Source organism: Syngnathoides biaculeatus, chromosome 20, assembly GCF_019802595.1.
Source record: "Syngnathoides biaculeatus isolate LvHL_M chromosome 20, ASM1980259v1, whole genome shotgun sequence".
NCBI classification, from domain to species: domain Eukaryota; kingdom Metazoa; phylum Chordata; class Actinopteri; order Syngnathiformes; family Syngnathidae; genus Syngnathoides; species Syngnathoides biaculeatus.
The window spans coordinates 6017813-6032829 of NC_084659.1; the positions used below are offsets into that span (position 1 = coordinate 6017813).

Consider the following 15017-nt stretch of genomic DNA (forward strand, 5'->3'; position numbering starts at 1 on the left):
CATGTCACCAGGTGGCAGCTTTTAGTAGAAAAGTGGAAAAATATTCTCATTTATTGAGGTAATTTTCTCTGGAAAACAGTGAGGTAACAATTTGCATAGTAGAAATGGAGGAGGAGCTGATGTTAAAATTTCAATCTTTTTTTTTTGTACAGCATCTCTGGAGTGTATGCTCCATTAAATACATAAAATACCTATAAGATCTGTAAAAAAAAATACAAAAATCGCAGGTGGATTTAAATCAGGAATTATAAAATTACAATCCTCATAAAGGCTGCTCTATAAAAATAGTTTTTTGTTGTTTAAAAAAGGGCATTTTAGCTGATGTGAAAAGGGATGGACCAAAATGATCTGCAATGATCCCGAGCACCAGGACTACAAGTGGGACTTGTTTTTTTTTTTTCGGGGTTTCCAGGTCCTGCGAAGGCCTGCCTGCATCCGGGCCGACAAGAAAAAAAAAAAAAAAAGCGAGTTAGCAGGACTGCGCCTCCCCGTACGCGATACGTTGTAGCCGCGTTGCCCTTCTGAAGCACCTGATTTTTTTTTTAAAAAAGACAAACTTTAGATGATGACTGCCACAGACGAAGAAGTCCTTTCACATACGGGCTGGAACTACGCCGGCCGGTCTTTGTCCCGAGTTACTCTCTGCGTGTAGAAGAGGATGTAAGCCTGCGCCCGGCAAACCTCGTCCACGGAACACACGTTCATCTTGGAGTCGTTGCAGTGGACCCAGAACCCTGCCGGCAGGAAAATTCCCGCGGCCCGTTAGCGAGATAGCCGGCAAACAAACTCACTTTTTCCACAACTCCTCTCAGTGGGAGGAAAGAACTCGTTTACCTCCCGCCGAGTTGTAGCAGTAGGCGGTGTAGTGGCCCGATCCAAAGCCCTTCCCGTGATGCATCACCACCGCAGACAGCTGGTAGAGCAAGCGCTTGGCGCGCGGCGGGGCCGGCGCGGCCGAGGGCTCGCCGGCGCGCCAGTACGGCTCCATGTTGAGGAGCTGGTCGAAGCTGACGTGGACGCCGATCTTCTCCCGGTGGTTGCGACCGGACCACCTGAGGGAGGACCCGGCGCATTCTCAAAAAGGCTTCTTATGCGACGCCAACGGTCGAAAAATCTGGCGCCGGGTGGTTTCGGACGCGAGCGGTCAAACCTGAAGCGCTTGAGGTGGAGCCGCAGAACCTGAGGCAGCTTGTGGACCATCAGCTGTTTTTTTGCGTGGGTGAGGAGGACCGCTTTGGACGAGGACCTCCTTCGCGTTGCTACTCAACAAAAATGACAAGAAGAAGAGAAGCTCAGATTCATGCAGAATTCACAACGTTTGCATTCTGAATCATTTCGACTGGAAAAGTTGATTTGACGCGTGATCACAAAACAAACCACAAAATATTTTTCAAAAAGAAAAAGTTCATTTCCAACTCACCAATATGCAATAAGAAGTACATTTGAATTCATAGATTTGAGGCAAAAATGCAAAATCAATGCCACAATTATTTTCATTCTCTACAATTTTCCCTGTCATAAAAATATCTCGATACGTTTTTACGAGATAAATGAGTAAAGGTTAATGAGGTACATCGAAAATTTTTGGAGAAATTTGCTGACCGAATGCAATGGCTTTGATTTTAATTAAGTAAACATTTGTAACTATCATCAAAAATAATCTAATGCGATATTAATAAAATACAAATGTTTTACTGAAGGTTTCTTTGTTTAATCAATATTAGATAACAAAATAGTATTTTAAAATTGAATTTTTCTTTTTATTTTACAACAAGCATTTTTACCGACCACTTTTACAGAAACGGCAAAAAATGTCCTCAATCTCCGACCGGCCGTCACGCAGATATTTAGTGATGATTGAGGCGATTACGGACAGAAAACAATCAAACATTTATCCGTCAGCTGCTCACAGTTGCAGCGGTCGCAGGCGTAGATGTTCCCCTCCAGCGCTTCCGTCTCGGTGAACTTGGCCAACATTTCGGTGAGGTGGCAGGAGGCCTGCGCGGCCCACTCGCGGCTGCTGTTGCTGTGGTAGCGCTCGGGGAACTCCAGCGACAGGTCCCAGAAGGGCTCCACCGTGTCGGAGCGACGGCCGCAGGCCACGCACGTCACCTGCCGCGGAAAAATCCGCGTTGGGACGGCAAAGATCGGGGTGATAAACGCGCAACGCGAAGTCGACGCCAAAGCAGACACGTTTGCGCGGTACCTGGCTGAGGAGCTGCCCGTGGAAGATGGTGTTGACCACGCCGAGGACCCGCCGGGCGTGCGGCACGTCGCCCGTGCTCTCCAGCTCCTGCTGCACCTTGTCCAACAGCTCGCAGAGGAACTCCTGCGCGTCCTGCTGGGCGTAGCCGCGAAACGCCGGGATGAGCTGCCACACCGAGTGCAGCATGGCGAAGGGCGACACCAGCGCCCACTTGCCCGACCACATCACCTGGAACAGCGTGTGCAGCTCGTGGCACAGCGAGATGTGCTCGGAGCTGGGCTCTTTGGGTTGGATCAGCTCCATGCTGCGGCCCCGCGAGGCGCCGCCGCTCAGCCCCGCCCCCGCCCGGACTCCCTTCCTGTGGGGCGAGCGGGGCGGGGGGGCCCCCCGCCGGCCAGCCGGCTGTGCACGGCGGACGCCAGCAGCTCCAGGGCCCGCGCCAGGTCCAGACGCAGGAAGCACTCCCTGAAGACGTGCAGGTGGCTCAGCACCTGCAGGATGGAGTTCATGTAGCACGTGTTGCCCAGGTTCCGCAGGCCCGTCACGCCGGGGGTGACCGTCGGGCGCCGCTTGAGGGGCGAGCCGCCCTCTTTGGGGGCACCGGGGAGAGGTTTGCGTTTCCATTTGCTGCGAGACGACGAGCGGCTCTCGGATTTGGGTTTTGCGTCAGTCTTTTTTCCGCACGCGTTTCTCCTGGGCCCGGTTCGAGAGCGGCGGGCCAGGGGTGCGGGCGTGTCCGTCTTTCGGGGGGCTTCGACGGCGCCCTCCGCAGCTCTCGGAGTCCTCTGACGTAAGCGGCGACTCTTCCTCTGCGGGGCGGCCTCCGGTGGCTCGTGCAGTTGCCTCTTGAGCGTACGCCTTCGCTCCCTCGCCTCACGTTTGTGATCATCTTCCTCCTGGCGCCGCCTCTCCTCCTCCTGCCTGGCCCGCCCGAGCTCCGTCAGCCCGAACCACGAGCGGAAGACGCGACCCATCAGCGCGTGGCGCCGGTGCCACAGGGCCGTAAACATGCGGTCCTCGTCCCGGAGCTGCAGCTCGCTGGCGCCGCACGGGGTCGGGGCGTCCGCGGCGGAGCGGAGGGTGCGCCCGCTGCGGGTGGTGACCTCGTAGCGTTGGCTCTGGATGGCGCTGAGGGTGCTCCGGAGCAGCTTGAGATCTCCCGTGGCGTTGTCATTCAGGACGTAGTCGTCGCACAGGTAGCAAAAGACGTAGAGTTCGTTGACCTCCATGGCCAGCGGGTGGCGCTGCTGCTTGAAGTGCTGCAGGGCGTGCTCCTCGATGTAGCGGCCGCACGCCACGTGGGCGCAGCCCAGGCACGCCCAGATGGACTCGCTGGTGTTGCAGTCCACGCAGTGCCACTTCTGCGGGTTGAGGATGGAGTGGTCGGGGGCCAGCCGCAGCCGGCCCACGTGCTTGCAGCGGTCCATGGCGACTCGAAGCTCTTTGCGTGCCGCGCCGCGTCACGCCGGCTTCATATCGCCGGGGCAACGGGAACGGGCACCACCCCGGGACATGCTGAGGTCTTCGGAGGAGAGAAACTTGGAAAATCATTTTTTTTTTTTTTAAAGGAGAACCTTTGCGACACAATGACTCTTTGCAGTGTGCTGTGACATCTTTGTCATAAAATGTGCACCTTGCTTCATAAATGTAAAATCAATTAAAATATAGAGTTTCATGCATGTCGGCATGCCTCAGGCACCTTATCGGAAAAAAAATTTTATGAGCCGTAAGCAGATACGACTCCGGCGTTTGACTTGGCTCAATGGGAGAGGCTGCACGGAGGTGATAGCGGTCAGCGCACCTGCCTCGCAGTTCAGGGATCAAACCTCAGATCAGGCCTTCTTGTGTACCCAAACAACATTTAAGACCAAACGTGCGTGTAAAATATGGGAGTGTTGAACACTCGTTCATCTTTCGACCACTCCACAGTGGGTTCAATCTGGACTCCAGAATATCCTGAAAATCATCGTCGTGAAGCACAATAACAATAACAATCGGGTCGTTGGGAAGTAAGGTCGTGTGACGAGTGGCAACAAGTTGAAAATGAAGCGCAACTAAGTTGGTCTGCAGTGTCATCTTTGCTAAGATTAAAGCTGACATTTTCCCCGAACTCCAAATGCTGCCTGCCACTCAGGAACAAAATAACAACAACAAAAGTCAGACGAAGTCAAGCAGCTTGCGTGGAATTGAGACAGCTGGAAACAAACACTCGCGTGGAGCGAACAGAACGCCAAACTGAGTGAAAATATCCCAAAGTCGAAACGTGTCCGAAACAAGGAGAATGTTGATGCGCACACCATTTGCACGCTTTGACACATTTTTATGTCCATTCCGACTGACGAGCGACCATGCTAGGCTAGCATTAGCCGTCTAGCTGCTGCTCCACAAACTGAACAAATTTAACCTCCGGAGCCGACGTCACGAGGGCTCTTATGGGCCGGATCCGGTTTAATGGACGAACGCGTCGGAATAAAGCGAAATATGACACATACCGAGCTTCTCCTGTTTTTGACGCCACTCAGTGCTGTGCTTTTATTTCTCCTGCGAGGGTCGCCATCTTGTCAGCGGCTGTCGCGTGGTTGAGGCCAAGCGCGTGCGCGGCAACTCGCATTTTCGTCTTGTCACAGCAATTTAATAATTTATTTCATCGTGATAATTTCATGACTTTCAGTCACTAAGCGACCGTGAGCTGTGGATTCGACAACTCTCGCTTTCTCTTGATTTTAAACGAAAACTAACGGAGCCCCAAACACGAAGTGAAAAAAAAAAAAACAAAAAACTGAACTTTCCTTTACTCTGCCTTCGGGTTTTTTCCCTTTTATTTATTCTTTCAATATTGTTTTCAGAGTTGATTCATTTGATCCTTGTCCGTGTTGTGTCTCTTGTTTGATTGAGAGGTATTTTTAAAATGACTTTTTATTTATTTTTCTCCTTCAAGACCTGATTTCTTATTTCTTCTTTAGTCGCACTTTGCTTTGTAAGCGACCCAAAAAGAGACAAATGTTTAGTTTTCACTTTGTTTCTTCATGAAAATGGATCCAAATGCAAATTCAAAACTCACAGATGAAGTTAAAATGTTTTTGTCAATATGTACTGACGTTATTCTAAGTCTTCGACAATGTTGAGAACAAAACCTCTGCTCGAATAGACTTTTACTGCAACTCTACAAGGTCAGAATCCAAATCATCTTTGTTTGGAAAGTATGTCAAGAACACATTAGCGCAACGGAATACTTTTGTGATATGAAAACACAGCACTGAGAGTCACTGAGAAATAAAAGGTGACCACTCACAACGACAATTCATTTTTGTGTGTGTGCAAATAATGCAGAAACCTTCAGGAATTCAGAGGACTTTGAAAGATAAGATGAGGACTTACATAATAATAGAAAACATAAAAACCCATCAAAACAAAAACATTAGCACTCATAACATCCAACAAAACAAAAACAACACCAGTCTCATGGCACAATGTTTACATTGTATTAAAAACTAAAATACAACACTGCACATCAGTTCGTTAGGGATGAACACATCTGTGAAACTGAGTCATAATTAATTTAAAAAAAAAAAAAACAGCACAATGGAAATGTTGTGTCTTGTGTCGACAAGTCACAAAAATAAAGACGGAACTTTTACTTTGAGTCTACGTGGGACGATTTCAGAGGACTGCACATATCAAAGTGTTCAAGATATACGATGGCATCTTGCGACCGATTGACATCCCAAAATAAAATATCTGCGTGTGGGAACGCAAAGAGCTCCAAGGGAGACATTTGGGCTCTCTGGAAGCTGGACAAGCGTCATCGTCATCATCTCCACTGGGATCCGCATAGTCGCCCTTTATCTGGAAAAAAAAGGTGGTAGAAATACATTGGAGTATTGCAAAATGCATACATTATTTTACTGTGCCTTACTGCAATTTGCACCCTATAAAAACGTCTTGTATCGTCTCAGCATCGTCTCCATGTCATTTGTTTTTCCGTTTTTTTTTTAAACACACCCCCTAACAAACATGAATTAGACATTTACAGTAGATAGTTTAACAAGATCGTCATATCAGAAATTTCTCAATAAAAAAAATCCACTCTACCCTATAATTCTCGACGTCCCACTTACTCGATTTTATTGGTATTTTTTGTCTCAGTTTATTAATTCAATGATTTTTTTCCCAGCTACTCGGGCGCACCTATGACGTCAGGAAAGACGCATGATTACTACGTAACAATGGCGGTCCCATGGACGTTCCCACATTAATTTTAATGAATGAAATAGTTTTGATTTACGTCTGTTAGAAAGTCAAGCAAACCAAAGAGACGAGCAACATACCTACTTTCTTTTCCACCTTAACGCCATCAAATGCTGGCTCGTTATTCCTCAGAGGGTCGACATTTTTGTATTCTTTTGTGGTGCTCGTTCTTCTTCTGTGGTGTTCATTCTGGGCGTTGTCAAACTAGCTTAATAGTTTTGTGACGCCACCAACTGGACACAATTGCGACTCAAGAAAATATAATCTTCCAAATAAATACAGTAGAGTACATACGACGCACGTAATTGCACGAAGTATTTCTTGTATTGTCGAGGTCTCCGCTTTGCTCGTTGTTCTCCCGTCACTGAGAAGTCTTCGTGCTTGTGGTATTTCTTGAATTTTCGCCTTTATTTTTTTTTCCCCTTCATTTGCGGACATTTCCTCGGCTCGCTTTATCATTGCAATATTCACGAGCTTCTGTTCCCAACCGGCAGTCTTGTTTGTTTTCCTTTGCAGCAAACAAGATGACGCTGCCAACAAGTTCTGTTATCGCTGCGCTCTTCCACTTCCGTCTTTTCCAGTCACGTGACTCATATCCCGGAATGTCGCAAGGAGCCCAATAATTCCTCGCAATATAAACGGATTTTGTGAAGTGCTCAATTTTGTTCGTTACCCAGTTTATCTCAGCAGGGAAACTTGAGTGTGGTAAAGCTTGCCAGGTTGATGAATTTGCTCGAAAGCGGCACTTCTTTCGCGAACAACGGAGAACTTTCGTCGATTAAAATGTGGCATTCATGTGAGGAATTATGCTCTTTTCTTCATAACCTTAATCTTCAATTTGCAATGTTTCTCCGCCATGTAAAGGCAAAGACGGCGATGACGTGGCCGCTGGAAGGAATCCTGGTTGGCTTCGTGTTTTTGGGAAACGGTCTTCTGATTGGTCGCTCTTCGGGGGGGAGCTGGCCTCTCATTGGTCCCTCAAAGCTGTCGCACCTGTCCTGCCAGCCGAACTTCGGCGGAGTTTTGGGGCCAAAAAGTGGGCCGGGCAACCGTCAAAGATTGAGGAAGGAAGCGTGAAAAGTGTCTGGAGACTCGATCGGCTCGCGCGGATCAGGAACGGAGCGATGCGCCATCTCGTTCCTCCGAAGCCACAACTTGAAGGAAAGTTCCGAGAAAGTTCCCGTGCGCTCAGCGATGGCGTCTGAGGTGCAATTCAGCGGCGGGCAACTTTTGGAACTTGACATATGCCGCGATCTGCTCAGCTCGGAGGCGCCCTCCCAGGACGACTTCTCCAGCTTTCAGGGATGGCCCAGCGGTCCGGCAGCCTCCCCATCACCCCCGCCGCCGCCGCCGCTGGTCCCCCCTCCGCCCGATGACAGCGACCCCGACGCAGCCACGCCGAGGACGTCCATCGTGGACTGCCTGCTGGTGGAGCTTTACGACACGTACAGCGGCAAGAGGAACGTGGACAGCTGGGACAGCTCCACCGAGGCGTCCGGCCCGGATGCCTTCCAGGGCCGCTGCAACGCCGGCTCCGGATTCCTTCAGGAGCTCCAGGAGAAACACACCAGGAGGCACCAGGTCAACTATTTGGCCCGCAAAGGTGAGCGGCGACGCGGGTGCCCTTCAAGGTCCCCTTTGGGTCAGCTTCCCTTCACAGAAGTCTTCTTGCAATCGAGTCCACTTTCGTGCTTTTTGTAACTCGCGTGTTGTACTTTAGGAAATAGTCTTTTAAAGTATTGCAATCTTTATTCCCCCCCCACCCCTCCCCTCACACTTTGATGTGCTCTTTCAAAAGTTTGCCGTCCCCACATTTTACTGGCTTCTTGCAACTTCCGCTCATGCAGCGCACGTCTCGTTATGAATATTCTGATCATTGAGAAAAAGTTCAATGAGATTAACACAAAGTCAAAAGTCAGTTATGAGCCAAACCGTGGCTCCCTCCCCTTTTTGCAATTGAAGTGGACTGGAAGATATTAAAATGACCACAGCCAATGGGATTGTCGCCATCACGAGGGTTAAAATTGGTGCGAGGGTTTGGGTGTGCGCGCACGGTCCAAGCAGCACCAGCAGGGGGCGCCATCCCGGCAGATGGAGAGCATTTCTTGGCTTTTTCATCTTATTGTTTGTCAGCAGCCAAACTGTCCTGAGACCAAATGTGTGAGGTGGCATTCTTTGTCCGTGTGCGACTTGGGGGCAGTGTTTGCCCACAAGTCGCCCCCCCCCCCCCCAAGTTGAACAATGGAGGAGGTCAACACTCAGCTTTGGACTTCCTGCGCTCCTCCCATCCGCCACATTCCCCTCACGTCACATGGAAACTGATTGAGCCAATCGGTCACCTCCTGCTGGTCCGGAGACTGAAATGTGGTCGCAGTTGCGTCAATCGAAAAATGAACACCCAGAGGTCACAATTGCAATCATTGAAAAAGGGTAGCTATAAAAACAAAATTAATGGGGACAGTGTTTAAAGTTATTATACTTTTTTTTTTTTTCTTCTTTAAGAACCAGAGGAGCTGCGCACCATCATCCAGGAGGTCAAGTACCGCACCGGCGTCCAGTCGGCCAAGTTGATCCGCCAGCTGAGGCGGCGAGACCGACTGGTGTACAAACTGCAGAAGAACTACGACATCGTCACCGCCTGCCTGCAAGCCGTCTCGCTGAAACGACGTAAGTATGTTGAAAAACTAACAACTTGACCAAAATGAACATTTAAGACTTCGACACGAGAGCACAGGAAGTCATCCAGCAGTATAAACAAGTGCAGAGCGATTTGGCCGCAGAATTGAAATGGAGCAATAATTCTCTTTCTGAATTTTGCTATTCCAATTATCTGGATGCGCAGCCCAATTTCCATCCCTCGCCCTTCCACCGGTATTTTATTTGAAAAACTTGCAACAAGTGGACACGAGCGCCCCCTGCCGGCGCCGCTTCCCGCATCCTTGCGCCTCCCCCCGATGACGTGCAAAAACTGGACGACGACGACGAAGAGGAGGAGGAGGAGGAAGAGGAGGACAAGGTGTTGAGCATCACCCGCAGCAATAACGCTTCCCCCCCCCCCCAAACGGATTGGCGGAGCGTTTGCGAGCTTTTTAAAAACATTTTTTTTATATATATATATATATAAACGGACCTGAGGGTCGACGCAACGCAGTCATGAGGTGACTGCACGTCGGACTTGCTCAGCATGCGGCAGGAGCGCCTCGGCGGTGCCGCCGCCGCCGCCGCCGCCGCCTCGTCGCTGGCCGGAAGGAGGCCCCGGGCGGGCGGCCGCCGGCGGCGGCGGCAGGAGGAGGCGTCGGCCGGGGTCGGCGACATCATCAGCAGCGTGCTGAGGAAACGCAACGGCATCTCGAGGAGCGCGCCCAGGCTGCTGTGCACGCTGGAGCCAGGTGACGGCCGCCATTGTGAACGCGGCAATGACGTCACCCCGAAACTGGCGTGCGGGGTGTCCCTAATGTTGTGGCCGCCGAGCGGCGTTCATCTGCGCCCGGGTGGGCGTGGCCGTGGCTCGAGTTAATCCTCTCCCAAAGCTCCCGACAGAGCCGCGGGGAACGACATCAAGCTGGCAAGGAATAAAACTGGCAAATGGCGGATAACGCAGACGACGACGACGTCGGTCGAGCAGGTTGTCCGACTTTGACGGCGGCGGTCGGTTTGAGCGGAGCTCCGCCCCTTTGGCTCACATTTTCATCTCCGCGGTTTTGAAATGTTTCCTGTCTATGTGGTCAGACATTTTACATAACAACCATTTCGGGGTTGGGCGACAGATGTTCACGTCAGTTTTAGTCATGTGACTCTTCGGAAGTTAGTGCGCATGCGCGCGTGTTGCACCGTCACTCCGAGTTGAAGACATTTTACACTTCAAATCCACACCGGCTTGAAAACGGTTTCAAACGGTTGTCAATGAGCTCAGCGAGGGGAAGAACGCAAAATGTACACAAACGTTTACTCGCGACGTCGCTACAATACTTTCTTCTTCTCTTCACGCTTATTTTAGTGTGTTTGTGTTGACAGGAGTGGACACGAGGTTAAAGTTCACCATCGAACCTTCTGTGGGGAAGAACGGATTTCAGCAGGTCCAGAATTTTTACAAACATTTTTGCCCAATAGCCTCATTATTAAGGTCAAAAGAAAAGCAGTGAACTTGTGAATGGTGAGGAAATCATAATGACGCCAAATCTCATTTGATTCATTGGCTGGAATGAAAATTATCTCAAAATTGATTCAACGCATTTCTCATTTTTTAATTTGACTCAATCCTACCCAGTGATTTCTAGCTCATGTTGCAAGCAAAAAGTGAGTTAAATACAAAATTTGCACCAAAACTTGGCAAACTTTTTTTCATGCAAATATGAATCTCGTGCCTTTTGTGCGCCGCAGTGGTACGACGCCCTCAAAGCGGTGGCCAGACTTCCGACCGGCATCCCCAAAGAATGGAGGAAGCGGGTGAGTCCCCACGCAAGCGACCCACCCCCCCCCCCCCCAAATGCGTGTGCGCTCGTGCCACTCACCGTTGCTCGCGCAGGTGTGGCTGACGCTGGCCGACCAGTACCTCCACAGCATCTCCATCGACTGGGACAAGACGCTCCGCTTCGCCTTCAACGAGCGCAGCAACCCGGACGACGACTCGCTGGGCGTCCAGATCGTCAAGGTAACCGCAAGTTCAGCTCAAAAGTGCTCGCCAAAACCTGTTCTGACAAAAGCGGAGCGCTCAGAAAAGCCAAACGTTCAACACCGGAGTGACGTACCCACCTTCCAGGACCTGCACAGGACGGGCTGCAGTTCCTACGGCGGCCATGAGGGGGAGCAGGACAGGGTGGTCCTGAAGCGGGTTCTGCTGGCGTACGCCCGCTGGAACAAGGCGGTGGGCTACTGCCAAGGCTTCAACGTGCTGGCGGCGCTGATCCTGGTTGTCACCCAGGGCGACGAGAGCGACGCGCTCAAGGTGCCCTCGCCGCCGACCCGGTGAGGTCGTCCGTCCGGCTGCGCGCTGGTGGTGACGGCGATGTCATCCGCAGGTCATGATCTACCTGATCGACAAAGTGCTGCCCGAGAGCTACTTCGCCAACAACCTGCGGGCGCTGTCAGGTACGAACGCTCGGCGGCTTCAGACGGACCGTCGCGTCACGTGACCCGCGTCTGGTCTTCGCTCAGTGGACATGGCGGTGTTCCGAGACCTTCTGCGCGTCAAGCTTCCCCGACTGTCCCAACACCTGCACTACCTCCAGAGGGCGGCCAATAAGGAGGCGGGAGGTATGGCGCGGTGGCACGTTGCCTTCCGCGGCGCCGATACCTTCACGTGGGAGTCAAAGAGTCGCTGGTCGTGTCCGTCAGGCAGCTACGAGCCGCCGCTGACCAACGTGTTCACCATGCAGTGGTTCCTCACCATGTTTGCCACCTGCTTGCCGGCGCCCACCGTGCTCAAGATTTGGGACTCGGTCTTCTTCGAGGGCTCCGAGGTGCTGTTCCGCGTCGCCCTCGTCATCTGGGAGCGGTTGGGAGAGTGAGTGCAACGTTTGAGTCGCCGTCGCTCTTTGGCCGCTCGAACGTGAAGCGCAAACTCAAACGCCGCCCGTCCAGGAGGATTTCGTATTGCCAGACGGCCGACGACTTCTACAGCACGATGGGCCGCCTGACCGGGGAGATGCTGGACCGGAACCTCGTCGATCCTCCTGAGCTCATTCAGGTAAAAGCGCAGCTCGATTCGGCGACCAGGGACGCCGCCTTGACGCGGAGGGGGGGGGAAAAAAATGTCTTTCAGGAGGTTTACGGCATGGCGGCGTTCCCGTTCCCCCAACTGGCCGAGCTGAGGGAGAAGTACACCTACAACATCACGCCCTTCCCGACCTCGGTCAAGCCCAGCGGAAGGTGGGAGGGGGTCGAGCGCTCCGACACGTCAGACGCGGGGAATTCTGCTGACGGCTTTTGCGTCTTGTCGTCGTCGTCAGCGGCTGGGAGAGCGACGACGAGGCGGACGACGACGACGACGACGCCGCCGCGGCCGTGTCGGCGCTCGGCTGTCTGGGGCCGCTGGGGGGTCTGCTGGCGCCGGAGATACAGCGGTACCACAAGCACCTAAAGGGTCAGAACCACTGTTACACACCTCACTTATCTGCCCAACAACACGAAAACTACTAACAACGGAACGCCGTCGGCCTCCAGACCAGCGAGCCGAGCGGGGCGACATGGCCGAGCTGAGTCCGGGAGCGGTGGGGGTGGGGACGGGGGCGGGGCCCAGGGCGGAACACCAGGCCGCCGTCAACGGCATGATGACGGAGCGCATGAGCACCGACATCCACGCCCTCAAGAAGCAGTACGCTCGCATCAAGAGGCGCCAGCAGCAGCAGGCCGCGCACCTCTGCATTCGCACAGGTGGGCGCGGGGTAAAAGAGGGGATTTGACGCCGACGTGAGCGATTCTGTGACTCTTCCAGTTTGAAGTGGACTCAGAAACTGTGAATTTTCCTTGAATTTCACCCCAAAGCCAATTTAGTGAGTGAGTAATGAAAGAAGAATTGACACCTCTTTATAACTTTTTATTTACATTTTTTGCTCCTCCAGACAAATGTCCCGCCACCCGCGTCCTCGCGTCCCAACTCAACCCGTCCAGCACCGTCATCAACCATTTGCTTCTGGGTCGGAAACCCCGCGGAGCTTCCCGGCCTTCCGGTGGCACCCCCCCGCCGGCCCGGCCCGTCACGTCGTCCCCCACTCGGGGCTCTCCGGGCGGGCGGCGGCGAGGCTCCCGGCCCTCCGACGGCGGCGCGGCGTCCCCTTGGCGGGCCCACATGCGAGCCCATCGGAGGAACGTGGCCCGGGCCCGGCTGGGCTTCGGGGATTCCGAAGACATGGACGAGGAGAACGGGAAAACGGAAGACAGAGTCGGCGACGGCGCCGCCGAGGGTTGCGCTGATCCGGTGCATGAGAAGGTTCCCGCGGAGATGGAAGAGGTTTCGGTCCGACTTGGCACTGTGGACCTGGAGGACGATCCTCCTCCAAAGCAGATTTCGGATGCCCGGCGTGTCCTTCGTCCATCTGCAGTCGCCGAGGAGGACTCGTCGACTTCCAAAGGCGACGATGGGGATTTCCCCGCCGTCACGCCACCTCGGGCAGACTCCCGCATCCCGTTTTCAAGTCTGAGTCAGTCACCTTCTCCAGTTTCTACGTTAACATCCGTCGAGCCCTCGTCCTCCCCGACGCCGCCCTCCACTCCCCCCGCACTCCTTCCAGGCTTCTACAAAACGTCGTCTCCGTCCACACCGTCTCTCTCCTCCGTCGGGTCCTCGTCTCGGGCTTTCACTCCCGCGCCGCAGTTGTCTTTGGTGCCGAAGCCGCAAGTCTTCTCGCCGTTCCCGTGCGTCAAGCTTCCCAGGAAATCCTCGGCGGCCCGCAACCTGGGCCTGTACGGCCCCACCTCCCGGACGCCCGCAGTCTGCTTCCCCCAGCTGAGCCGCAACTGTAGCGGCGCCGCCGGCACCACCAGGAGGCGTTGAGAACTTTTTCCCGGCAGTCAGGCGCACCGTGTGACCGCCTGGAAATCAAAAGTTCGTCCCGGGAGAGGAAACCAGAGACTTTCTTTCAACCTATGCAGGTTCGAGCGGACCGGACCGCCAAATCAGAACTGAAAGGTGACTTCGATCACACTTGAGCGCCGCACCGAAGCCATCCACTCCTTTCTAAGCCAGAGAGATAAAAATCACTAAAAAGGTTCCCCCCCCGCCCCCCCCCTTTCTTTGAGATGCACTCGCAACCAAAATGTATGCTAGCACCGTGACTGTTCAACACAAGGAATGTAAACACAAATAAAGGAAGAACCGCAGCATGGAAGTTTGGTGTCTGATTTATGGAGGAAAAGTCCAAAAACTTTGATTTGGGGAAAAAAAAAAAAAATTTAAAAAATTCAAGATTTCAACAGGTTTAGGGTTATTATTCATCATCGCTAACAAAGATCCGGTGTTTTCAGGAACCCAAAGTTTGATGCTGCACAACAACTCAGTGAGGTGCAAAAATAGGTCCTAATTTTATCTCTTTATTCATTTAGTTTTTTAAATATCTTTGAGGGCGGCTAATTGAACCAACGTGTAACAAAAAAGGCTAATCGAACTGTCCTGGAGGACCCAACGCTGAAAATGATTGACAGAAACGAGCTTCATGTTTTGATCAACGTCCACCATCAAACTGCAGAATACGCAATCAAGTCAAACTTTTTCCGCATTCCACTTATCTACCGTGATTATCTTAAAAGCAATCTTTTAGTGACTTGAACAACTAAAAAAAAAAAAAGTTTTTACTTGGGGCATTAAAAAGTATTTTGTCTCAAGCAATTCATAGAATTTGGATACGATCAAGTTGACTGAAGAGCTCTGGAGCTACTGTATTGTTATACTCTGACGCCCCCTATCGGAAAGAAGTATGAAAAGCATTTTGTACTTACTGTACATGAAGTTGCTGGTGGCAGTCCCACTTTAAGTTGATCAAAATCCCTGGGGGGGGGGGGATATATATATATATTTGACTGCATTTTTCCACTTTTAGGAGCTTTCAACTTTTGTCCACTCACCTTT

At 52.1% G+C, this 15017-nt stretch overlaps 2 protein-coding genes across 6 annotated transcripts; one reads left to right on the plus strand and one right to left on the minus strand.

Moving 5' to 3' along the window:
• Window positions 1–73: 73 nt before the first annotated feature.
• On the minus strand, window positions 74–6675 carry usp44 (ubiquitin specific peptidase 44). Its single transcript, XM_061806205.1, is given in 8 exon segments — window positions 74–734; window positions 835–1052; window positions 1151–1259; window positions 1911–2112; window positions 2207–2556; window positions 2559–3728; window positions 4699–6052; window positions 6535–6675. Coding segments are annotated over 6 exon segments (2079 nt in total). The 5' UTR covers window positions 3634–3728; window positions 4699–6052; window positions 6535–6675; the 3' UTR covers window positions 74–609.
• Window positions 6676–7626: 951 nt separating this feature from the next.
• tbc1d30 (TBC1 domain family, member 30) lies at window positions 7627–14294 on the plus strand. 5 transcript variants are annotated; one of them, XM_061806165.1, is made up of 14 exons: window positions 7627–8057; window positions 8957–9121; window positions 10469–10530; window positions 10835–10900; window positions 10980–11105; window positions 11214–11399; window positions 11473–11542; window positions 11609–11707; window positions 11789–11957; window positions 12035–12140; window positions 12216–12322; window positions 12403–12536; window positions 12617–12826; window positions 13015–14294. In XM_061806165.1, the coding sequence occupies exons 1-14, from the start codon at window positions 7649–7651 to the stop codon at window positions 13944–13946; spliced, it is 2841 nt and encodes a 946-aa protein (XP_061662149.1). In that variant the 5' UTR covers window positions 7627–7648; the 3' UTR covers window positions 13947–14294. The 5 variants fall into 5 exon arrangements, with proteins under 5 accessions (XP_061662149.1, XP_061662150.1, XP_061662152.1 ...); XM_061806168.1 differs by lacking the exon at window positions 7627–8057 and adding an exon at window positions 8747–8884; XM_061806166.1 differs by lacking the exon at window positions 12617–12826.
• Window positions 14295–15017: the final 723 nt, after the last annotated feature.